Source organism: Nyctereutes procyonoides, unplaced genomic scaffold (genome assembly GCF_905146905.1).
Source record: "Nyctereutes procyonoides isolate TBG_1078 unplaced genomic scaffold, NYPRO_anot_genome, whole genome shotgun sequence".
NCBI classification, from domain to species: domain Eukaryota; kingdom Metazoa; phylum Chordata; class Mammalia; order Carnivora; family Canidae; genus Nyctereutes; species Nyctereutes procyonoides.
In genome coordinates this window covers 15,940,397-15,966,311 of record NW_026575145.1, presented here as the reverse complement: position 1 = coordinate 15,966,311, position 25,915 = coordinate 15,940,397, and the positions used below count along the sequence as shown (strand labels likewise).

General features: G+C 35.3%; 2 protein-coding genes across 6 annotated transcripts in view; one reads left to right on the top strand and one right to left on the bottom strand.

Annotated features, from left to right (window-relative positions):
• Window positions 1–6,886, top strand: part of AP4S1 (adaptor related protein complex 4 subunit sigma 1) — a 67,902-nt gene extending 61,016 nt beyond the window's left edge. The window contains exon 6 of the mRNA XM_055309228.1: window positions 6,868–6,886. The gene's annotated coding sequence lies outside the window, so the exon portion shown is untranslated. The remainder of the gene's footprint in view (window positions 1–6,867) is intronic.
• HECTD1 (HECT domain E3 ubiquitin protein ligase 1) overlaps window positions 1–25,915 on the bottom strand; it is a 92,965-nt gene that overhangs the window by 5,963 nt on the left and 61,087 nt on the right. Inside the window, exons 23-38 of one of the 5 annotated variants that reach the window (XM_055309213.1) lie at window positions 24,523–24,689; window positions 24,258–24,434; window positions 19,733–20,569; window positions 18,820–19,041; window positions 14,488–14,621; window positions 13,227–13,349; window positions 11,724–11,880; window positions 9,059–9,281; window positions 7,900–7,954; window positions 7,505–7,687; window positions 6,893–7,100; window positions 6,723–6,808; window positions 6,378–6,505; window positions 3,248–3,449; window positions 1,623–1,760; window positions 568–1,175 (exon numbers count right to left, since the gene is read on the bottom strand). In XM_055309213.1, the coding sequence (XP_055165188.1) occupies window positions 568–1,175; window positions 1,623–1,760; window positions 3,248–3,449; window positions 6,378–6,505; window positions 6,723–6,808; window positions 6,893–7,100; window positions 7,505–7,687; window positions 7,900–7,954; window positions 9,059–9,281; window positions 11,724–11,880; window positions 13,227–13,349; window positions 14,488–14,621; window positions 18,820–19,041; window positions 19,733–20,569; window positions 24,258–24,434; window positions 24,523–24,689 (3,648 nt within the window). The remainder of the gene's footprint in view (window positions 1–567; window positions 1,176–1,622; window positions 1,761–3,247; window positions 3,450–6,377; window positions 6,506–6,722; window positions 6,809–6,892; window positions 7,101–7,504; window positions 7,688–7,899; window positions 7,955–9,058; window positions 9,282–11,723; window positions 11,881–13,226; window positions 13,350–14,487; window positions 14,622–18,819; window positions 19,042–19,732; window positions 20,570–24,257; window positions 24,435–24,522; window positions 24,690–25,915) is intronic. The other 4 variants (XM_055309214.1, XM_055309215.1, XM_055309216.1 and 1 more) reach the window with 4 other exon arrangements.

Below are 25,915 nucleotides of genomic sequence, written 5' to 3'. Positions count from 1 at the left end.
GTCCCTACCCTCAAATCAAGCCTTCAATATATAATAACTTATCAAACAAAACTTCTCAACATAACAAGAAAGAAAGAAGAAAACAAGACTTAGTCAACCCAAAATCACAGTAAAACATACTAAGAGTATAATCATTACATGTATACAAATTAACAGAATTTTATTATAAGATGTGTAGCATTTGGTTGGCTAAGCCATTGGGCATAAGGCCTACATATAAAGCACACTATTTTAAGCTTTGCCAAGTATACTACATGTATTAACTAGCCATGATTTCTCAAAAATATTTTTGGGTTTGGACTTTCATAAGATATATACATTAATCATTCAATAAATCAGATAATCTTCCAGAGATCTAATGATTAAAGCATTATGTTCTGGTATTCTGAGTGTGGTCTTTATAATATGAACTATTCAAAGATTCAAATCGGTACTATTTCCCCCAGCATATTATTGTTCTTAACAGACTATTTAACTTATACATTGCACATTAGTGGGTACAAAGAAACAAAAACTTTAAAATTTATTCATCCATTAGGTTGATGAACATATACATATAAAACTTACCCTAAATCCTCTATGCTAAGTGGAGGCCCAGAACCTGATGGATTCTTTAGCACTAGTTCTTGTAATTTCGTGTTCTTCTCATCTTCAGAAAGACCTTTGTTGCTTAAAATCTGACGCCTCTTGACTGCAAGGTCTTTAATTTCTTTTAAAAATCTGGCTCTGTGTGGGTTTACTAGTTCAAAGTCTTCCCAAGTTAAAATTCCATTAAACCAAGCTGGGGGTTTTGGTTTGGGGGGATCTAGAATAAACTCTGATTTTGAATCCTCTTCAAAGCTTCCTACTGAAAGTGAATCATGACCTTCTTCTGTAGAAGCTTCAGACTGACTTTCAGTACAATGTAAGTCTCTATCACCTCGTGACTCATAAATTAATTTACTCATATTGCTTTTAATATCACCCATGCACATAAGTTTAAAGAAAGGCTTAGAAATAGGTAAGTCCACAAGTCTATTGTCTTGAATGCATTTGGCCAAGAAAATTCCAAGGAAATGAAAGAGTTTCGTGATCCTTTCAAGCTCATCACTGTCTTGCGGAAATGGTGCTGTGAACAGTCCACACGATCTCTGCACATAGTATCCAGGAGGTTTCAATCCACCTCCAAGATCAACCTAATTTTTAGAGGGAGAAATATAAATAAAATTAGATAAAAGATGCATAAATATTAAACATCTTCATCAATTTAGTTATCTTAAAGTATTTATATATATACTCCCTTTTATTAAATAGTTTTTGGTGACTGAATTTTATCCTTTAAAACCCTTTTAGGAGCATCAAGAATAATCAGTAATAATAATAAGAGAGTCAGAGGAACTCCTAGGTGGCTCAATCAGTTAAATGTCTGTCCTGGGAGGGAGCCCCATGTCCAGCTCCCCACTCAGTGGGGAGTCTCCTGCTCCCTCTCCCTCTACCTTTCCCTTTGTTTGTGCTCTCTCTCAAATAAATGAAATCTTTAAAAAATAAACTCAGAAAACTTGGCTTAAATTCTGAAAGCATAACCTATTCTTACTACGAAAAGCAGAATCACAAATAATCACAAAATGGGAAATAAATCTTACATGACGAGATTCATCATCTGGAAAGTTATCATCACAAAGCCAAGCTCCCAAATCAGTTCTCTGGAATTCTGCTGCCACCAGAGCATAAAACTCTAATGTAGGGCCCAAACCAGTTCCTTCCTCTCCTAAAAATTCAACCTAAAATATAAACAAATGTGGGGAAAATTGAGCTTAAAAATTTTTTCTCAAATGATCTCATTTTTGCCAAGTAATACATCTTTTTCTTACAACAGCAGAATATTATAAACAACACATTTGTAAACACACAAGTTTTATTCTAGTTTTTCTAAAGAGTATATTTGTTGTATACCATTACATATTTAAACACCGTGGTAAGCATTGTTAATACATTGATTTATTTCTCACACCAATCCTACAAAATAGATTTTCATCTCTTTACACCAAAGGAAACCAAATTTTAGATAAAAAGGTTACATCATTTGCTTGAGGAAAAGACGGCATACAGATTTGTATGTATGTCTATATAACACGTTTAAAACCCAAACTCTTCCACTTATTCCTGACTTTAGGTAGTCACTTTAAAGCTTTTTATAAAAAAAAAATTAAAAAATAAATAAAATTAAAAAAAATAAAGCTTTTTATCCATATTCTACATATTCCACAAATGACTTAATGCATGGTAAAAAAAAATAATAAATAATTGAGGTTTATCTAGTTAGGGGAATATATGGGTAAGAAGAATACGATGAAGGCAGAGATTATTATTATTATTATTATTATTATTGGTAAAGAGAGTTTAAAGTGAAAACCCTAAGTCTTATATATTTTCTAGAGATACACCATATTTGTCATGATCAGTCTCTGATCAAAAAGATAAACTAAGCAGCTGGTTCACATTTATGACAGGAGACAGATTTGTTCCATTGTGCCTATAAGGAATAATGGATATATATGATATAATGGACAATGCCTACAATAACATCTCTACAGTAAATATATTAAATTTTATACTATCATTTGCTGTAATAGCTCTCAATACAGGCCAAAGATATAGTGCCAAGTACAGTTTAACAATATAACAAAACAGTGTGCTCCAAAACTGCAGATATCTAATAGCATAGCTTAATATAAAAGTAGAATTTAGAGTATCAAAAAGAGGGATGCCTGGGTGGCTCAGCAGTTGAGCATCTGCCTTTGGCTCAGGGCCAAATCCCAGGGTCTGGGATTGAGTCCCACATCAGGCTCCCTGAGAGGAACCTGCTTTTCCCTCTGCCTAGTCTCTGCCTCTGTCTCTCATGAATAAATAAATAAAATCTTTAAAAAAAATAAATAGAGTATCAAAAAGAATCCTTAATGAGTGCTATTATTTGGTTCTGGCTTTAAGAAAGGAATAATGTCCTTCAAAAAGGCCAAGCACTTTCTCACCTCAAGGATAGAGATACTCTTTGCTGCCCATCAAACCACAAGATCCTGACCTCTCTGAAGAAGTAAGCTGACATCCTCTTATAAAACATGTTCTATCGGGGGAAAGGCCTTGCATAGAGGGTAGAGAAATCCTTCTCCGTTTTTCATTTCTATCTAATGCAGGTTGAATGTTGTTGAACATGCAGGTTTGCTGGTTTTCTGTCATTTGTACACACTAAAAGAAATTATATGCGAGGTACCTCAAGAACTGATTTCCGGTCTGCATGAATTTGCATGACGTTTTCAGCCCATTCCATCAGTGATTCACCACGTGGAACTTTTACTCTTTCATGCTTGAGACGACCCACTCGAAACTCTCCAGGATCATCTCGCCTTACACTACTGGTGGTTCTTGTTCTTTCCACAGTGGCTTCACGTCGGTTTTGTAACCACACTATTGCTCTAAAACAGAAAAATATTTATGTAGTTGTAACACTCAGTAATAGTTTGTTTTTTTATTTTTTTTTATTTTTTTTTATTTTTTTTTATTTTTTATGATAGTCACACACACACACAGAGAGAGAGAGAGGCAGAGACGTAGGCAGAGGGAGAAGCAGGCTCCATGCACCAGGAGCCCGACGTGGGACTCGATCCTGGGTCTCCAGGATCGCGCCCTGGGTCAAAGGCAGGCGCCAAACCGCTGCGCCACCCAGGGATCCCAACACTCAGTAATAGTTTGAATGTGCTACTAACCCAGGAACATAATTCAAAGATTTCACTATTCTTTTAAATAGTATTAAGTGATAAAATTAGTAAATTATTTTATTGCATAAATTATTGCTTCCTCTCTTAAAACATATAAACCCCTTTATTATTTTCCTAAACAAATTAAGAAAATACTTAGGTCTAAATTTTCCTTACTTTAGTAATTAACAGATCAAAATAAAGGTCCATGGTCCCAATCCCACATAACATAAAAATATATACAAATATAAAAATATATACAAACTTCGGATGAAAGGAAGAGCATCAGGAATACAATCAGTAGTATTATAATAACACTGTATAGTTGACATATAGTTGCTACAATAGTGAGCATAGCATAATGTACAGAGTTGCTGAATCCCTGTTGTACACCTGCCATTAATGTAACATGGTATGTCAACTATACTTCAATTAAAAAATAGACAAATTTATGATACATAAAAAATATAAATGAATATTTCTTAACTATCAGAGAAACTAAAAAATGGTCAAGCTATCTTTGTTACTATGATACAAACTGAAAGCCATCATTAAAATGCAATTGATTTTAAAATATTTTCTTTTGGGGCAGGTGGTTGGCTCAGTTGGTAGAGCATGAGACTCTTGGTCTCACAGTTTGAGCCATGTTGTATGTAGAGACTACTTAAAAATAAAATCTTTAGGGGTGTCTGGGTGGCTCAGCTGGTTAAGCGTCCAACTCTTGATTTTGGCTCAGGTCATGATCTTGGGGTTGTGGGATCGAGCCCCACTTGGGGCTCTGTGCTGAGCACATAGTTTTCTTATCTCTCTCTCTCTGTTCCTCTCCCTGCTTGCTTGTTCTCCCTCTCTCTCTCTCTCTCCCCTCAACTCTAAAATAAATAAAATCTTTTAAAAAATAAAATATTAAAAAAATATTTTCTTTTGGATAACGCAGAGCTAACCTAATCCATCAAGGGTGGGAGAAAGAATCCTGAACTATGAATAAGATGATGAAAAATTTGCTCTCACATGTGTTGTAATTTTTTGGTAATCTCAGGTCAATCAGCTATGTACTCTGAGAATTTCCTTATCTATAACAGAAACCATAACCAATGCCATTTATGACAACAGGCCTATAGTTCCATATGTACAAATGATTTGTAAATAGCATAACTTAAAAGTGAAGCCAACAGCTCCATTTTAAATTATTAATTTTTTTACATCAACTTTGAAAGTACTGTGGCTATTCCATCATTCAAAAAATATTTACTGAATACCTACAATGTGCAATGCTTTAGGAACTACAGCTAGATCAGTGAACAAAACTGCCAGAAATTCCTGCCCTCATGAAACTTTCATCTACTGGAAGGAGACAGAAAAAATAAGTAAAATACGTAGTATGTCAGAAGACAATAAGAAAAAATGATGGCCAGAAGGAAGGAAAGTTTCAATGTTATCAAATATATCTACAAGCAGTTTATCTGAAATTCCCAGGAATATCAGCAACTAATACTTTATGTAAGCTGCTTAAGAAACTATACAGTAGGGGCACCAGGATGGCTTAGTCACTTAAGTGTCTGACTCTTGATTTCAGCTAAGATCACGGTCTCAGGGTTGTGAGGTCGGGCTCTGCGCTAGGCATGGAGCCTGCTCGAGATTCTGTCTCCTCCCTCTGCCCCTTCCCCTTCAACCTTCGAAAAAGAAAAAAAGAAATTGTACAATAAATGCTGATAAAAAATGTAATACAATTGACCCTTGAATAACAAACATGACCTACATGGATCTATGTATATGTGGGATTTTTTACTTTTTATTTTTTTTTTTTTTGAGGATTTTTAAAATAAATGTAGTACTATAAATTTTCTTCTTCCTTCCTTGTGATTTTCTTAACATTTTCTTTCTTGGGATGCCTGGGTGGCTCGGCGGTTGAGCGTCTGCTTTTGGCTCAGGGCAAGATCCTGGAGTTCTAGGATAGAGTTCCACATTGGGCTCCCTGCATGGAGATTGCTTCTCTCTCTGCCTGTGTCTTTGCCTCTCTCTCTGTATCTCTCATGAATAAATAAAATCTTTTTTTTTTTAAATTTTCTTTTCTCTAGCTTATTTCATTGAAAGAATACAGTATATAATACACATAACATACAAAATACATGTTAACTGACTATTTATGCTATCAGTAAGACTTCCAGTCAGTAGGAGGCTATTAGTAAAGTTTTTGGGAACCAAAAGCTATACACTTTTTAAGTATGATTTTCAAGGCATCTGGGTGACTCAGTTGGTTAAGCATCTGCCTTCAGCTCAGGTCATGATCTCAGGATCCTGAGATTAAGTCTTGCATTGAGCTCCTTGCTTAGTGGGGAACCTGCCTCTCCCTCTCCCTCAGCCTGCTGTTCCCCCTCCTGCTTGTGTTCCCTCTCTCTCAAATAAAATCTTTAAATATAATTTTCAACTTTGCAGGGAGGAGGGTTGGTGTCCCTAACCTCAACACCACTGTTTAAGGGTCAACTGTAGAAGTGCATATATCCAACTGGAAACAAAAAAATGTTTAAACACTGACAACTCTTCATAAGAAAACAGGATAATATATTCCTTCTATCAGTCTTGACAAAGTATATTTGTACATTTTGAGCTTATATAACATTAAAAAATATAAAAACGCAAACTTCCTACCTTGATGCACCAAATGCTGTACACGTGAAATAAAGCTGTCTAGTTTCAAATGGTATTAGAAAAGGACACTTGCTGGTTAACTGTTCACACCAGTCTGGTAGAGCTCCACTTGCCAAGGCCAGCGGTTCCTACAAATTAACAAATAACAATGTCTTCAGGCAGTTATTTAAAAAGGAGTCAGTTCTTAAAAGTAATTAAAGAAATTAATGCAGTGGGCCACATGGCCTACATCAGTGAATCAGAGATTAACAGTAGAAATGGTGGGAAAGAGAAAAGGAACAAGAGAAAATACTTTGAAAGTCCAAAAGTTACAGACTAAAGAGTTCGACTATGTGATTTTATTACCTCAATCTGCTGCAAAATTTTTGTTGTGATTTTTTTGCTAGTGAATTCATCTGGTGGAAAAGTAAACTGAGGCTGCTCATCACCTTCTGTAAAATTAATAAAATTAATACAAATATAAACTAATTTCCTTTTTAAAATGCTACAGAAATGAAACAAAGATTCTTACAGACCTTCTTGGGATATTCTTGAATAAGGATCACTTGCAACTATATAGAGAATACGCAGAAGCTGAAGGACATCTTCTACTCCACAAGAATTCTGTCCATTGCCAGCTTTGGCCTGAGGCTGTTCTTTTGCCAAATTAAGAATATCACTACTTTGAAGAGTAGAAATGGCCCCCTGGTTTAATCCAGACTTTGTTCCATGCTCACAAAAATCCTATGGAAACAATTAGTAAAACTATCCATTAATCACATTTTTGAGAAAAGCAATGTATCATCCTGTATTTGAAAATGCCTAAATTTTTCAAAGAACTGCCTTTAAAATAAAAACAATTATTACTCAAGTTGAAAATCAATGTGTTCTAAACCAATAGAATTCCCAAATATAACTATAACTATAGTTATAAACTATAACCCACCAAAAGCCACAGTTAAAACAATGTACTTAGATCCAATACCACAAATCATATTTGAAATTTTTAGTACTTGGCATATTAACAATGTTAATTTAACTTCATTTTTTAAACATGTCCCAATGAACCTCTTTTTTCTTATGACTCTTTAAAAGCTGCAAACAAAGCACAAAGCCATTCCCAATTGTGTTTTGATGCCAATATATACCTTATATGCAGCTATGAGCTGAGAACAATTTCTGTTTTTCCTAATACTTTTATTAGTGCCAGTTAATTTCCAGTGGCGCAGGAAAGCGGCGTCTGCATTCTTCTGCAGGTAGGTTATCAAGTCATTCTTTGGTAATTCATCAGTGCCAAGGTACTGTTCCACATGCTCTATAGACCAACAACCCTACAATAGGAAAAACCAAATGTTGGCCTTTCCTGATTAAAAGTCTATGCTGTTTCACATGCATTATATAGGGGAGCTTTAAAATCATGCACTTAACCTCATCTAAAGAGTTCCATGTTAGTGATTTTTTTTCCCCTCAAACGTTCAATTAAAAGTATTAGTTTTTATCTTTTCCCTTTTATTTCAAGAAGATCCATTTAAATATAACTTACCATTTTTCCATTTTCCTTCTCTTTGTCAGAATCCTTCATTTCTCTGTACATGATTCTAAATATGAAGATATTATTCTCATTAATTCATAAATCAAATGATTTGTGGTTATTTCCAATAAGGCTTTAAGTCTTTAAAAAATATGATGTCATTCATTAGCCACATGCTTAAACATTAAACCCAGGGACAATATTTTTTTTAAAAAATCAGTTTGTTAAACACAAGGGAAAGTAGCAGAAATCATATTCCTAAAAAAGTTATTATTTATAAATTTAGGGTAATTGCAAAGAATGTACACATCAAACCTAGAACTTTTAAAGATATGAAGCAATACACTATATCATGTGTTACAGCTTTCATTTATCCTTATAAAAATAAAAAGAGATGAGAAATGGTTTGCTAATGTGTCTGAATGGAAAAAAAGGATACGAATACAAGGACCAGGAGCCCTTATGTTCACATTAGGCAGTGGAGATCAAATTTGAAATTCCAATAAAAACTGAACAAGGTGGGGAGAATACCATGATAAGCCTTCTGTTCTATCTCAAAAGGATCTAGATCACTTTATTAGACATTATATAAAATTATCAATGATGTTAAGAGAACATCAGAAAAATAAAAGTAAAATTTACAGAAGGATGATTAAAATTTTATTTATATTAAATTATATTAAATTAATTAAATAATTATTATTATAAGTAATAGTAAGCACCCAGATGATACTGAAAACACTTTACATATATTAATTCAATGATTCCTCACAACCACTCTCATTTTAGATTAACAGAATGAGGCACCAAAATGTTAAATGTGCCCAAGGTGATTATTAATTGTCTAATGAATGAATGAACAAAGAGGGGTAGGCTTAACTCGCAAGTCCCAAAACAAATAATAGAAAATATTTAGTACTTCATATACAATCCCAAAGAGTTCAACAATTATTACGTAAGATACTAGTCTAGTTTATTTCTAAAGTTACTTCCAGTTGAAACCGTAAACCAATCTACATCATGAGTCAGAAATGCTCTTATCCAGTGTTGTAAATCAAGAGAATAAGAACCGAATATTTTGCTTCTACAGTAAAAAATACAGAAATACAATGCTTCTTGGCCCATGTATCACGAAAATATCTACTTAAAACATTAAATTAAAATCTCTTACGTGTATGTTGGCTCCCAAATACGCCTAAGTTTATCTGATTTCACATTGCCATTACAGGACAATTGAAGCAATTTTTGTACATAGTAAAAAATGGTTGATCTGAAATTAGTGAGTGGTAATTCAACTTCACGAGTTGTTCCAAGACCTGTTACTTTCAAAGTGAGGGCTAATCGAGGTGATGGAGTGCATTCCACTTCTTCTAAGAGCTCTGAATGAGGCGTTCCTAAAAATATGGAAGACATCAAAAACAATCACACTTTAACAAGCACTCCATAAAGAACACTGCACTGGGAGACAAAGCTACATGCAATCTAAATTCTTGTTATATTCTGTTATTTCTTCTGTATATTCTTCTGTTAAATTCTTCTGTTATAGTATTATATTATTCTGTTATATATATTAACTAAAGACGTCAGCTCCTTACAAGACTCCTGGCCTCAACTATTTGTTTAAAAATGGAAAGAATACATCTAGGCTACTTAAAGACCTAGCACTAAAGCAGAATTTATGAATTTGATAAGGATCTCTCATTTTAAGAAAACATGTGCTAACAGTATGAATATTTCAGAAACATTTTAGACTTATAAATAAATGAGAACACTAAAATTATTCATAATTCTACATCCAGAGAAAACCACAGACTCTGGTCAATGAATTATCAATCTTTTGCTCACCCTGAATAAGTGGATTGTGAGGTAAACATACAAACACACACACACACACACACAATTAGGTATATAGTGTTTTTGGTGGTGTACCCTTTTTTTTTTCATTAACTCAGGAATTTTTTCCTCATATCACAATATAATCTTCTAAAGTATTACTTTATTCACTGCATGACATTCCATTAAATGTTAACCGAACCATATCCCTATGATACAAAATGAAGGTCATTTCCACTTTTCTGATGATATAAATAATACTTCTGTAGTCATCAATGTATATAAATCTGGGTGCAGAGACAATATTTCTTTAGTATAGATTTCTAGTAGTAATAAATACATTGCCAAAGAGCACTATAGAAAACTTTTACCTATTTATATTCCCTACCATAGATTTTTATTTTTAAAGGCTCTTGAAAGACCTTGATTCAGCCTATATGCAACCTCACCACAGAACATCATACTATGAAGCACACCTACTTCCTTATTTAACAGACAGCATTCTATCAAGTAAAAAACACATTCCACACTAATCAACATTTAAGTCTTCCTTAAAGATAATATACCAATTACTATAGCTGACAATTATTGAGGCATATATTAGATACCATGCTAAGGACTTTGTATTTTTTTTACCTCATTTAAAACTTTTAACTACTTCATTGAACAGAAACGATTATTTTCTCCATGTAAGAGATGAGAAAATTCAGGTTTACATAAATTAAATGATTTGCTCAGTATATTAGCATCCTATTGCTGTTCTAACAAATTATCATAAACTGGTTGGTTTAAAACAACCAGTTCCAGAAGTGAGAAATCTTAAATAGGATGGCAGGGCTTTGCTCCTTCTGGATGCTCCAAGAAAGAATTTACTTGCCTTTTCTAGCATCTAGAGGCTGCCCATATTCCACAGTTCATGGCCCCTCATCACTGTGATCTCTACTTCCTGTTGTCAAATCTCCTTCTCAGTCTCAGATCCTCTTGTGTTCCTCTTAAACTTTTTTTTTTTTTTTTTTTTTTAAGATTTATTTACTTATTTTAGGAGAGAGAGACCCTGAGTGCAGAGAGGGAAGGGCCAAGGGAAAGGGAGACAGAGTCTCAAACAGACTCCACCCTGAGCAGAGTCTGACTCAGGGCTCTCATTGTTATGACCCCAAGATCATGACCTGAGCTGAAACAGAGTCTGATGCTCAACCAACTGCGCCACTCAGGCGCCCCCCTCTGGTATTCCTTTTACGGAACACTAGTGATTACACTGGGCCTACCAGGCTGATCCAGGATAATTCTCCCATCTCAAAATCCTTGATTTAATCTCATCTGCAAAATCTCTTTTGTCATGTTAAGGTAACCTATTCACAGACTGTGGAGGTTAGGACCTACACACCTTTGGGAGATCATTAGTGTGCTACTACAACCAAAAAAGAGTTGTAAGAAAAAGAGTTATTACCAGGCTAATTGGAGACCATAAATCAAACTACTATACAATTTTCCACTGTCAAAGTAGAATAGGAACAATCCATAGCAATTCTGATCCAGTAGAATACAGAATACAAATTATCTATCTTTAAATGAGCCTTCCTTTAAAATAAAACAAATACAAAACACAGTGTTTTTAAAGCACTCTAATTTGCTTCTTTAAAAACAGTCTGCATTTTTTTTAAGGACTTGTGGCTGGTATTTAGGTTTTTCTCCTGAAAATGTTTATTATAACCTGCATATATAAGTAGCCACTTCCTTTCCTAATTACATACAACTATCTGATTTGCTATCTGTTCAAATTATTATTAAAGATTTTATTTATTTATTCATGAAAGACACACAGAGAGAGGCAGAGACACAGGCAGAGGGAGAAGCAGGCTCCCCACAGGCAGCCCTATGCAGGACTCGATCCCCAGACCAGGGATCACACCCTGAGCCAAAGGCAGATACCTGCTCAACCACTGAGCCACCCAGGCATCCCAGTATCTGTTCAAATTAAATCACAAAACTAAAATACACAGTACCTGGGGGTGGAATCTCTAGATCAGTTGTCTGCTGGACATTAGTACGACCAGGTCTAGGATCAAAAGCAGGAACCAAAGCAGAAAACTGCCGCTTGAGCACATAATCATCATCCCACGTTCTCCGACGTCCTCCTTTTGTTTCATACTCCTCTTCTTCCTGTTACAATTCCACATACAAATAAAGATAAAACTTTTCATTATTGCAAAAGTGATGTGCTATCTTTAAAATAACATATGTTAAATACTTCTTTATATAGCTATTACACTTCCTTATTTAGCCATATTTCTTATGCACAAAATGAGCCAACATAAACGTGTATGGATGGGCACATACATTTCTTAATGATTTAAGCTTACCACCTTAGTGGTGGCTACACTAATCCACGCACAATAAAACGACAAAGAACCATATACATTCACTGTCCCAATGTTAATTTCCTGATTTTGACTGTTGTTAGGTAAGGCATAACCATTGGAAGAAATTGGGCAAAGGGCACAAGACTGCTCTACTATCTTGCCAACTTCCTGTGAACCTATGAACTTATAATTATTTTTAAATAAGTTGCTTTTCTAAAAGCATAAATAAATTTTATTACATACTGAATTACATACAAAATATAGTGTTTAGAAGTTGTTTTAAGTAACTGGGGCAAAATAAATCCTCTTGTTTGACAAGTGTTGGTAACTATTACAGTCAGATGATGGACTCCGGGGATTCACTGCATTATTCTATTTCCGGCAGGTCTGAAAATTTCCATAATGAAAGTTTTTAAAAGTGATATTTTCTTCTCTCCTTCACTTTTACTATCAATAAAAAAAAGAGATCAACGAACTTTATTAAATGTCTGATGTAATAAATAACAATTATGTATGTACTTGTATGCACACACATAACCCTCATATTTTGAACACTTAATTAAAATTAACCTGTGTAATAAATCAAATGGACATATGATAGCTGTATAGCCAGAATGTTTGGGTTTTAGTCCTAGATCCAAAACTTCTGTGTAACCTTTAGCAAGGTCACTTCATCTGAAAATTAGGGCTAATAATAACTCTTAAAAGGTTGTTGAAAAGGATTGAATTAGCTAATACATGTAAAGTATTAAAAATAATGGCTAGGATTTAATTAATGGTTAATTAACTGAATTAATGATCAGTAAATGTTAAGCTAGTAGACTAGTATTATCTCCACTACTATTACTGAAAACTGTAAATCTTGGATAACAGTAATTAATCATTTTAATAAATGTTCACTGTTATCCAAGGGCCAAGATAATGGGCTTTCAAGTAAGAAACAGCTTTATGCCTTATGCCAGAGCAATTATGGACTCTTTCTTGAATACAGAACCCAAGCAGTAAGAGTAATTTCTTTTTGTTAACTCGATCAGGTAGTTTCCCATCCCAACCTTAACCCCTATATATTTCTAGGCATTTTGGTTGATGCTTTACTGTGAGAGGAGGAAAAACACACTGTAGGGAAGATAAACATTAAGATATTACCTGTTCCCCAATAGGTCGGCTCCCTGCTCCAGCAGGAACTTGTGGTAGCTGTGAGGTGACAGCGTGGTGTGTTACGTCAGAGCGAGAGCCAGCTCGACGCTGCAGGGATGGACGTCTCAGAATCTGAAATAAGAAAACGTGAAGAGACATGTCTAATTATTTGATATATATCTCAAATATATATATATACATATATATACACACATATATATATATATCTCCCCATTTTGCTCAAACCTGAAACTATCAAACCCTATTATCAGAACTATCATTAAAATACTTCATGTTCATTAGCCACCTTCAGAAACCTTATAAACTGAATGCTTTATATATTCACCATGCATCATTTACTGACCTTCACAAGACATATGCTATGGTAATATCTGTTTTAAAGTTAAGATATACTTAGGAGTATACCTTAGGAGTCCTTCACCCCATTAAAAACCAACTTAGGAAATTTTAAAAAATCTAGTAACATTTTATAAAGAGAAATAAAAAATATACAAGTTACAATAAAGGTTATTCTCAGGCGAAAGTTCAGTCTGAAGACAATCAGAGTAGTTAAACATTAAGAGTTCTGGATCATACCTTCTAAGCTTGGGTACCCACTTTTGTACTTAATCGATTGATTAATGTGGACACATTATTTTTTCTATGGCTCTACCTCATAGCTGTAAAGACAGATGTAATAATATAGAGATACTGCCCGCAATGACAGCATGTACAAAAACAGTTTAATTATTGTGTAAGAACCATGAAATTATATTCTTTAGGATCAGTGAGTTCTTTACACTTTTAAACCTCTCAAAACATCAGCATGTGATATTTTAGTATTTTCCAAATAGAACCAATTTATTTTTTTTAATTTATTTTCTCTTAAAGGAGAATCACAAATGTTCAGATTAAAAATACTTTTCTTGGGATCCCTGGGTGGCGCAGCAGTTTGGCGCCTGCCTTTGGCCCAGGGCGCGATTCTGGAGACCCTGGATCGAATCCCACATCGGGCTCCCGGTGCATGGAGCCTGCTTCTCCCTCTGCCTATGTCTCTGCCTCTTTCTCTCTCTCTCTCTGTGACTATCATAAAATAAATAAAAATTAAAAAAAAAATAAATTTTAAAAATACTTTTCTTAATTGACCACGTTTTCCTAACTGTGCTGTATTTCCCCATTTCAAAGCTTAACCAGGACTTTGCTTTTCCTCTCTTCATTTCAATTTTTAACATCTTATGTTAGTTAAGAGAATGGGAGACACTCTCTCTACCATAACCTCCTCGTATTCTTGGTCCTCTTGATTGTCATCTTCATTCTCATCATCTTCCTCATCTGGCTCAGGCAAGTCTTCATCATCATCTAGCTCAGCTAATAGAGTACTGGCACGGCAGCTATCCAGGAAATCTAGGAAATAAAACCAACACTCTTACTCTCAACACAATAAAGCATTACAAGGTAACCACATACTGCTTTTACAAAACAAAGGTAAAATTCAAGACTACACAGAGTGACGCCACCCTTCTTCCACCACCACAAACACAAAATGAGTAATGTTGGTCACAAGCATGGTAGAAAACAACACAAGATAAAGGATAACCATAAACTAAATCCAAGTCTACAAAATCATAATATAAACCATCAACAATAAGGGCTAGGTATAAAAATAACAATCCTATCATCACTGTCTGCATAAACCATAGGAAGCATAACATGGTGTGAAAAGAACACTCAGGAGTCATTCATTTTGTCAACGAATATTTACTGAGTACCTATGTGCCAAGAACTGTGTTAGGCACCAGTTATATATAGCCGTAAACAAAACAGACATGGTCTGAGCCCCCATGGAGCTTACAGGGGAGAGAGGCATTTAAAAAGTAAAAAGAGGGGTGCCTGGGTGGCTCAATTAAGCATCAGACTCTTAATTTTGGCTCAGGTCATGATTTCAGTAGGTCCCATGTTGGGCTCCATGTGGGGCATGAAGATTCTTTCTCACTCTTTTCCTCCGCCCCCCCCCAAAGCAAAACCAAAAACAACTAACAAAAGAATATATAAACTATAAAAGATCGCATAAGGGAAAAGACAGAATGAATAAAGTCAATCAGAGAGACTAGGTTTAGCTATGTGACCTGGCAGGTTAATGGTAACAACTACTTAAGGACACTGCCTGTTTACTATGGAGTAATGTATGTACCATCTGTCATATTATCCATATTCCCTCTTTCCCCAAAGAAATGTGTGTCAGATAAACACAATCCCACATAATGAAGATACTGACAAGCTATTCTGTACAAGAACAGAAAACGAAAAGTAATAATGGGACTAAAACAGGAGAAGGTTTTACTGGATAGGAAAGAAAAAAACCTTCTGTGGATAAAAAGACATACATACTCTATATTCCAAAAGAACATTCAGAAGACAATTTATAATTACTTGGTAGAATCTTTTATCTGCAAATCTCTGAACCAAATACAGTAATAATTACACAGGACTAAAATTCAATACCTTTTATGGACAGCTAGTAGAACAAAGAGGCCTGATAGTATATTCAATTAGTTTCTAAGGTATGTATTTTTTTTTTAAAGACTTTAATATTCTGGAATCAGAGTGTGTCTTATACGCAATGGCAAGTCATGGCTAAATTGGCAACATTTTTTCCTTAGTGACATAAAATAATTATAATTAATGACATCTTAAATTTGATAAAATATGTTACCTCTAACACATGTAAGATGCCATCCTGCAATTTAGGAGTGGTGGCTCAAGAACATGATGTGGTAGTGTACACACACACACACAAAATCAATTCCGCTTTTGGCTTACTTTCAAAGGAAATTTTGACTTTTTTTTTTAATTTTGACTTTAGATAATGAAATTTCATCTCTCATGTTGTAATTCACTGAAGTCAAAGGCTTTTTTTTTTTTACTTATCATCTTCTCTTTATTGAGTGTAAGAACATTTAAATAGTTCCTTATTTCATAGATTTGACTATATCACAGAATCACATCCCTCAAAACCTAACATAGTAAAAGTCCGCATATAGAGAAATTATTTTATAAGACAGATGTTACTCTGATCCTTCACAGCAGCACCCTTAAAGAATCCTCCAGTTTTAGAAATGTAAAAAAGGAAATTGCAATCATCTAACAATAGTTTTTAAAAGGCAACCGGTAGCCCTAACTCCTTAATATTCTTTCCCACTAGCATACCCACAACCTTTTTAACTTTCACATGATCAATAAAGCTGGAAATTAACACGTAACAAATCAGTAGGGAGGGGCAGAGGGGCTCCATGAGAAAAACCAGAATAGAATACAGCTTATTCAATGGATTTACATTATTTTGTCGTCATCATCATTTTGCTACACACATATTTAACAGACAAGGTAGACACAGAGAAATATAATCAATCTCCTAAAACCACAGAACGCCAGATCCAATTTTTGGCTTGGAATAGGAAAGGACACTTTAGAGAAAAAAAAGAAAATACATTAAAGTTAGGATTTACATAAAATAGTACTTAAAATACATCTTCAGAAGCACCTGGGTGGTTCAGTTGGTTAAGCGTCTGCCTTCAGTTCAGGTCATGATCCCAGGACCCTGGGACTAAACCTCGCATCAGGCTCCCTGCTCAGCAGGGAGTCTGCCTCTCCCTATCCCTCTGCCATTCCCCCAGCTCACGCTCTCTCTCTCTCAAATAAATAAAATCTTTAAAAACATATAAATATATATATATATATATATGTACATACATATATCTTCATATAAATGTTCTTGTATTTGAAATTAACAAATTGAATTTTTATTTTTTTTATTTTTTTTTTTAATTTATTTATGATAGTCACAGAGAGAGAGAGAGAGAGAGAGAGAGGCAGAGACACAGGCAGAGGGAAAGGCAGGCTCCACGCACCAGGAGCCCGACGTGGGATTCGATCCCAGGTCTCCAGGATCACGCCCTGGGCCAAAGGCAGGCGCCAAACCGCTGCGCCACCCAGGGATCCCAACAAATTGAATTTTTAAAAAGAACAGGCAGTGGCATCAAGGATGTATGTATGTATGTATGTATGCATAGTAAAGGATATTCTATAATAATGATGGAAGCGCAACGTTTTTGAAAGGCAATTCAGCAATTACTTCTTTTAAAAAATGTACCTTAAGGAAATATACAAAAATATAATTCATAACAATGTTTGTGGTAATGAAAAGGTATAACTTAAATGTCCAAAATGGAGAATTTGTTAAATAATGATCACATAGTCAAGCACCGTAGAAATCCATCAAACAATGTGAAGATAATTTCACAATGTACTGAGTGAAAGGAGCTATCTGGGGACGCTTGGGTGGCTCAGCGGTTGAGTGTCTGCCTTTGGCCCAGGGCATGAGCTTGGAGTCCCGGGATTGAGTCCCACATCAGGCTTCCTGCCTGGAACCTGCTTCTCCTCTGCATGTGTCTCTCTCTGCCTCTCTCTGTGTCTCCCATGAATGAATGAATGAATGAATGAATGAATGAATGAATGAAAGAAAGAAAGAAATAAAATAAAATAGAAAAGAAAAAAAAGAAAAAAGAAAAGGTAAAGAAAAGAAAGAAAAGAAAAGAAGAAAAGAAAAGAAAAGAAAAAAAGAGAAAGGAGCTATCTGGAAAGATAACTCCTTTTTGGGGAAAGAAGAGGGGCCACACACAGAGTTTAATCACCAACGGCTAATAATTTAATCAACTGTGCTTAAGTCATGAAGCCTGTAGGGCTTCCAGGTTGGTAGGGTCCCCAAACTCCAAAAGGACAAACTCCTGTGCTTGGGACCTTCCAGACCTCACCCTACACATCTCTTCCATTTGGATGTTTCCAAGTTATATCCTTTTTCTAAGTAAAGGCTAACTAAAATCTAGTAAATAAAATGTTTTCCTGAGTCCTGTGAGCAATTCTAGCAACTTAATTGAACAAGAAGAAAGGGTCATGGAAGCCACCAATTTATAGCCAGTCTGTAACACAGATGACTTTCAATTAGCATCTGAAGGGGTGGGGAGATAGTATCATAGAACTGAGGCCTTTACTTATGGGATGTGACTTTATCTCCAGGTAGTAAGAGTGCCATAATTGAGTAACTAAGTTAAACTGTATGACACCCACCTGGTGTCTGAAAACTGCTTGATGTGGGAAAAATTCACAAACATTTGCCAGTCAGTGGTGCCAGCAGTGAAGCATTCTGTGAATAGTGTTGAGAATATAGAGGAGACACATGGGGAGTGTTTTTCCTCTTACATTATAGTATACAAAGAATATAACTTTACAAAGCTTATTAATCTCTTACACTTCTATTCTTCTCTGATAAAAGTGTCAAATATCTTTGTTATTAGGATTCTTCCAATAAAATGTCATTAGTGTGCACAGAGTAGAAAAGGAAGACACAAAAGTTCCTAGATGTCTGCTTATGATCAGATAATTTAATAGTCCCCCACACGCTGAGTTTTTTCTTCTTATATGAAGATGACGTATCTTTAATAGGAGCTGATAATTATTTTCTAATTGACAGTTAAAAACCACATAGCAGGAAAACATGGTAAAGCATCACTTTACAAATACCTAAATATTTTAAACTATCACTTACCATACAAAGAATATTCAGCTTCCTGACCTGTGTCACTCTCACTGGAGGTGGATGTGAGGCTAGTAGTTAAAGTATTACTTAAGGACTGACCAACTGATAGGACTGTTGTTGCTGTGGCCACATTGCTGCTGCTAGTCACACTGGATGTTGACATTGTCACTGTTGATGTAGTACCAGGTGTAGTCAAATTGGGGAAACTCTGAGCACCCATAAGAGGAGAAGCTAAAGATAAAAATGAAGCAAATCAGGATGACTGGTGGTAGGATCGTATAAACCTAAGAAAAACTAGGTTTCGTATTTAGAGTAAAAGAATGAGATCATCAAACACTATTAAAAGGCTAAAAAGCAACAACTTTGGGAACCCAACTGAAATCCAACTAAGAATCCTTGTTTTTATAGCACTGTTATTTTTCAAAAAATTAAGCCCTGCTTTTTTAAAAAGTGAAACAGGCAATGAACTAATTCCCAATGATATTTTCCAAAGGAATTACCCATTAGCTTAAGTGAGAATTAAATACCTTCCAGAAGCTAATATCAATTTAGGACCTAAGGAAAAGTTAAACCAGTGTGATGCTCTGATTTCAGTTGACTATGACAATATTTAATAGTTATCTATTTCCTCATGCAGCTGAACTTAACAATTTATCATAGAAGAGTGGAAAATAGAAGTGTGTTACTGTTTTATCCTTTCCAATTAAGAGGTTCTTTATCATACCTGATTTGAATTCTTAAGAGATCATGATTCCATAGAACTTAATCTCATATTCCTGAAGTGCTAAATCTGACGTAGTTGTATGTAACATGGTTAATGATCTAGTTAAAGACTGCAGCCAGAACCCACTGAACAAGAAACCCTACTTTGCATCCCTCCGAGTGGAAAAACGATGGGTTCCATAAGGAAAAGCTCACTTACTTGCTGTGCTCATCACATTCCTCCCCAAAGTATTAGTGTTGTTATCACTGCTGCTTCGGCTTAGATTCATGTTGTTCGTGGCATTAGTCCGTGCTATGTTTGCCACTCTCCTTACAAAACTCTCCAAGCTAGATGTTTCTCTTGAGGACAGATTAGGTACACTTGCACTAGAGCTCATAGGGGCCCCAGCAGCCAGCAAAGAACTCACTGACAGTCTGTTACTTGCTGAAGAGCTAAGGGGCCGTTGTGAAGCTGCTTCTTTATTAGTTAACTCAGACACTGAACTAACATCAGGAGAACTAACACTAACAATTCCCATGGATATTGCACTAGACTCCCCAGGAGTGCGAACAGAACTATCGGGGCCTAACTTTCTTTCAGCGTTTTCACTTCCCGTTTCCGCTGTTAAGGTGCTGGTGCTTGCACTGGAAGATGACCCTACTTCTGTTTGAGGGACGTTTTCAGCAGATGAAAGAACAACAATTGGTTCATGGACATCAGCTCCTGAAACTATACTGTGTTCCATTACAATTTCTGATCTCCGTTCCGTTTTGGTCGAACCCAAGCTGATGTCGCTGCTACTGGCCACGCTACACACAGAACTGCTGCTTCCTTTTCTACTTGAGGAGCCTGCAGCAGCAGATGTCTTGTCGGGACAGTTGTTTTTCACCAAGCTGCTCCATGATTGCGTTGTGCCTGAAACAGTGGATGAAACAGGTTTGGGTGATGCCACTGTATCAGGGTCGTACCCTGGTGCAAGCTTGAGGTCAAATTTTCCTTCTGCGCCCATACGGTAAGAGTTTGAGCCACCAGCATCCCAGGTGACATCAATCCAGCCTGGAAAGGGACAGGAGTTTGTGAGACCCGGCAGAAAGCAGATAGGAGCGTTGTCAGACAGTAGCTCCACAATATGGGATCAGCTTTTCATCAGTGCTGTACTTCTCTGAATTTCTATAGTCATTAAAGGTCTGCCAACTAAAATTAAATTCTTCCTTTTATTTCTCTTATTTCTGAACTGCTTGCTCTGCTGATATTTGAAAACAATGTAAGGGTTGGTCATGTTTACATCTATTGGGGTATCTTTTGAGGGGAAAAACTACAAAAAGATTGATACAAATGGTGGAATGCTACTTCAATTTATCGATGAAATCTAAATAAAAGGTTTTTTATAATTGCTAAATATGATTATGGGGTCAAATGCTCTTTTTAGAGAAAAGTTCTGATCTATCATTAATTTTTAAGTTTGGGCTAAATTCTAATAATTGACAAAATATTCATGTATCACTGTACAAATTTTAGGTCACCGGCTCAAATAATACTAAGTTAGCATTTCGGTTGTGTTCTCAAAGTTCAGTGGTTACTTGGTTTTCTTATGATTAAGTTTACTATATTTGAATAAGCACATAAAATTCTAAAAACAAAAATTTTAAAATGCTGCTAAGCTCTTTTATTAGAACCTATAAGCTAAAGCTAATAATGTGCAAAGAACTAATGACCATGATATTCAATGTATATTTACTTGTACTTGTAAAACAATGCTTGTTCTTTTTTAAAAACAATAATTACCTTCCAAAAGCAGTAAAACAAATGGACTATTAAAACAGAAAATAATAAAAATTTTACAATTTTTGTTTAGTGTTATAAGCTAACTACTTCAGGGAAAAACACAACACATAAAAATATATGTATTTTTAAAAATATAACAAGCCTTATAAAGTTTGAAAGTACTTCACCCATACACACAGGTACTACCATGCATGCGCACAGGTGCACACACACATATAACAAGTTCATATATATTAATGATGAGGCTCAGAGGGGTGTAAGTAATACTGAATTACCTGTATGGATTATCTGCATAGAAGTTCTATGGGAGGAAAACTAATAGCCTCAAAATTACACGATCTGATTTTAATGAAATGTCAACCGCTCCCATTTATTCCATATGCTGAAATAATTTGTGAAGAACCAACATTTAACTATCTCTTCTACAACATGGAATAGTATGAATAAAGGAAAAGGTTCAAAAATAGACCAATTCCAAATAAAAATAACATTTATCTTGCATTAGTCAGCTGCAAAATACACTGGTAATTTATTTATTTTTTCATAGCAATCATCAAGATCTGTTAACTGTTTTTCTGTTTCACTCAGAAGGCAAGATGACATGCTTTTTTGGTGACCATTGTTTATCTGAAGTTAAACAAAGTACCCTTCACATAGCAGGCACTCGTATTTGTGGAATACATTAAAAAAAAAAAAAACAAAAAACAAAAAAAAACAAAGGGTATTCCCAGTAACACCGATTCTTTAGAAAGGAAAGATATTTGGGGCACCTGGTGGCTCAGTCAGTTAAGCATATGACTCCTGATTTCATCTCAGGTCATGATCTCAGGGTTGTAAGATCGTGCCCCACATCAGGCTCCATACTGAATGTGGAGCCTGCCCAAGATTCTCTCCCTCTCTCTTTGCCCCTCTCTCCACAAAAAGAAATGGGTGGTTCAGGGGTGCCTGCCTGGATGGCTCAGCAGTCAGTGGAGTATGTGATCTTGAGGTTGATCTTGAGGTTGTGAGTTCAAGCCCTACATTAGGTATAGAGAGAACTTGATCTTGAGGTTGTGAGTTCAAGCGCTACACTAAGTATAGAGAGAACTTGAAAGTAAAATCTTCAGAAAAATAAAAAGGAAGGAAGGAAAATAAATGGTTTAACTATCTGAAAGCTAAGCATTTCCTCTAACATGAAGGTTTTAATGTAAGACTTAATAAGAATGGCCACCTTGGTCAGCCGAAACTCTGAACCTCTCCATTAGTCAGATCAAGAAAAATAAGCTTTTCTTATATACTAAATTATAAAATTGAGATTCCCATTTGCTTAGGCAATTGCTTCAGCTGACTCCAGCTTGAGAAAAATAAACTGCATTCATATATCCCTAACTAGCCCATACATGTAAAAGCCAAAACAAACAATTTAGGAGAAACAATATTAACTAAGTAATAAGATGCTTTAAGAACATTTAAAATCTCTGGGTTGGGACTCCTGGGTGCCTCAGCCCTTGAGCATCTGCAGCTAAGGGTATGATCCCGGAGTCCCAGGATCAAGTCTTGCATCAGGCTCTTTGCGAGGAGCCTGTTTCTCCTTCTGCCTGTGTCTCTGCCTGTCTCTCTCTGTCATGAATAGGTAAATACAATCTTTTAAATAATAAAAATAATATAAAATAAAATAAAACCTCTGGGTTGGGCGCCTGGGTGGCTCAGCGGTTGAGCATCTGCCTTTGGCCCAGGGTATGATCCTGGAGTCCCAGGATCGAGTCCCACATTGGACTCCCTGCATGGAGCCGGCTTCTCCCTCTGCCTCTTTCTCTCTTCTCTCTCTCTCTCTCTCGAATAAATACACAAAAGCTTTTAAAAAATGAATAAATAAATAATAAAAAATAAAATCTCTGGGTTGAATGGTATTACTGTCATCTCAACTATTATTGGTTTTTATTAATATTGGTAGTTACATATATGCTCATTCACTGTAAACCTGCAGTAATGATGATTTGCAATTAGGGTATAACTATACAGAAGTGCCTACGGTAGTAAGGTAATATAAGGAATACAATCTTAAAAACAAGAAAATCAAGAATTTATCAGATAAATAATGCCTATATCACACAGAACATGAATATATTTAGATACTAAGTACTAGTCATTCCTCTAAGCATGGTCACTGTTATTATAGCTCTTCAGATATTTGGTATAAGAATATGAACATTTTACTCCTTTTTGTTTTTAATGCCAACCAAAATTCTTAGGAACACACTACTGGCTAGGCAAATTATCCACTAATAAATCAACCTTTTAAGTATTTATAAGAAAAAAATAGACATTTTAAGTTGCTTCTAGAAATCGAAGAGCAATTTATTAAGTGGGAATGAACTTCTCTAAAATCTACAGTATCAAAGGTTTAAAGTGAATTTGACTTAAACAACAACCCTTACCTTATAAAATATCAAAGTTTAAAATCCAAAGAAAAGCTAGTAGACTGAGAAATATTATGAACATTGTTTTATACACTATTAATAGACAAAGAGGCTACAATTCTTGTTCTACACTTCATTAAAAGAATACTTATTAAAAATGTTAATGCTTCTTCTTCTACATGACTTACAAGAGAATAAAAAGTAAATTCCTGATTCCTATCACGCCAACAAGAAAAGCGTAAGAAATTAAGGACCACTGAAAACTTAGGAATAGACCAAAAAAAAGCAGTGGAAAATGTGTCTTTAGAGTATTCAACTTATACTAACTTATTAATCACTTCAAAGTATTAGCAATAAGTTCTAAATCAAAACAGAAATTAAAAATCTCCCTTAATTCTAAGTAAATGATTTTTCCATTTTTAACATAAAATCAATACAGTTCTTCTACACAGTGCTGGAACATTTTTACAATTTGTAAACTATCCCAAAATAACAAAAGAAAAATATTTTGTTATTTAAATACTTCATTTCTACACTACAAATGCTAAGTACCTACTCACCATTATGCAGTTCCCCTGTGACGGTACCTTCTCCCTGTGGGCTGCCATCCTGATCTCGCCACTTCCAATCAAGGCCTCTGATCACACGAGCCCCTGGAACCATGTATTTCAGAACCTGGGAGCGTACTAGACGTCTTTGTCTTCTAAGATTAGCTTCTGCTTCCTTAGCTGCTTTTCCTGTAAAGTAGAAATTAGAGAATATCAACAAGTCACATTTTATAAATAGATTTATTTTTAAGTTAAAACCCTGCTATCATCTCTTTACCTAGCTGGTCTTCACATACTCCATTTACAGTGCCATAAAGTTCGAATCCAGATAGTGACAGGTAATGGGTTTGTCCACTAGCATTCTTTCCCATCTGTTTAATTCTCACATGTCGCCACCCTTGTTTCTCATCCTTTGGTGGGTCAAGAGGCCAGGTGGCTGTTGATCTGTGAATGTGTTAGGGAAAAAAGGACATAATGTTTTAAAACAGATGAAAAAGATGTTTAAGCTGGCGAAGATTTTTTACATAATAGAGACCAACAGAAAAAATAAATCAACTTCCACATTCAGTCTGTTACTGAATTCCAGTGTTACATAAGAATCAAGATATCAAAGGACAAAATCAGCCATCAAGAAAATAAGTTAAAAATGAAATGGTTAAATGTACACAACTAATGACTCATAACTTTAAATGATTTATGATTGATAAAATCCAAAGAAATAAAACAAGAAATTTTAAGAACAAGTATTTTTTTTTTAAAGATTTTATTTATTCATAGAGACACAGCTAGAGAGAGAGGCAGAGACACAGGCAGAGGGAGAAGCAGGCACCACACAGGGAGCCTGACGTGGGACTCGATCCCAGGTCCCCAGGATCACGCCCCGGGCTGCAGTCGGCGCTAAACCGCTGCGCCACGGGGGCTGCCCAAGAACAAGTATGTTCTTAAGATGAACAAGGTATTTTAAAATTCTTGCAAAGCTTAAAATGATATATTAAAATATTAAATTTAAAGCCTGAAAATATTATTTACTATTTCTAAGGTTAAGGAGCTCCTTCCATACTCTGTCAAATGCAGAAAGTAATTTAACTCCATGCCCCATATTCCCCTCAAAATGTACCACTGTTCAATTAAAACTCAGGACAACTTTAACATTAATAAATACCATCATAAATAATGATAAAAACAGATTATAACCCATTGAATAGGAAACTCTGATCTTATACTGATATAAATAAATTGAAATTTTGCTGAGGAAATATTTATGTAATTTCAAAGAATCTCCCCCCACCAAAATGCTTATTAATTACAAACAGGAAAGAAATAACTTTATAGTGGAGAAGCCTGGCAGACACCACTTTATTAAAATAAGTATCAATTATGAGACTAAAAAAATTAAATAAATAATAATGAGATTAATTAGAGATGCCTGGGTGGCTTAGCAGCTGAGTGCCTGTCTTTGGCTCAGGGTGTGATCCTGGGGTTCCAGGATCGAGTCCCAACATCAGGCTTCCTGCATGGAGCCCGCTTCTCCTCGTCTGTGTCTCTGCCTCTCTGTGTGTCTCTCTCATGAATAAATAAATAAAAATCTTAAAAAAAAAAAAAAACTCAGTAGAACTAAAATTTTTATAAATATAATTCTCTCAGGGCACCTGGGTGGCTCAGTTGGTTGA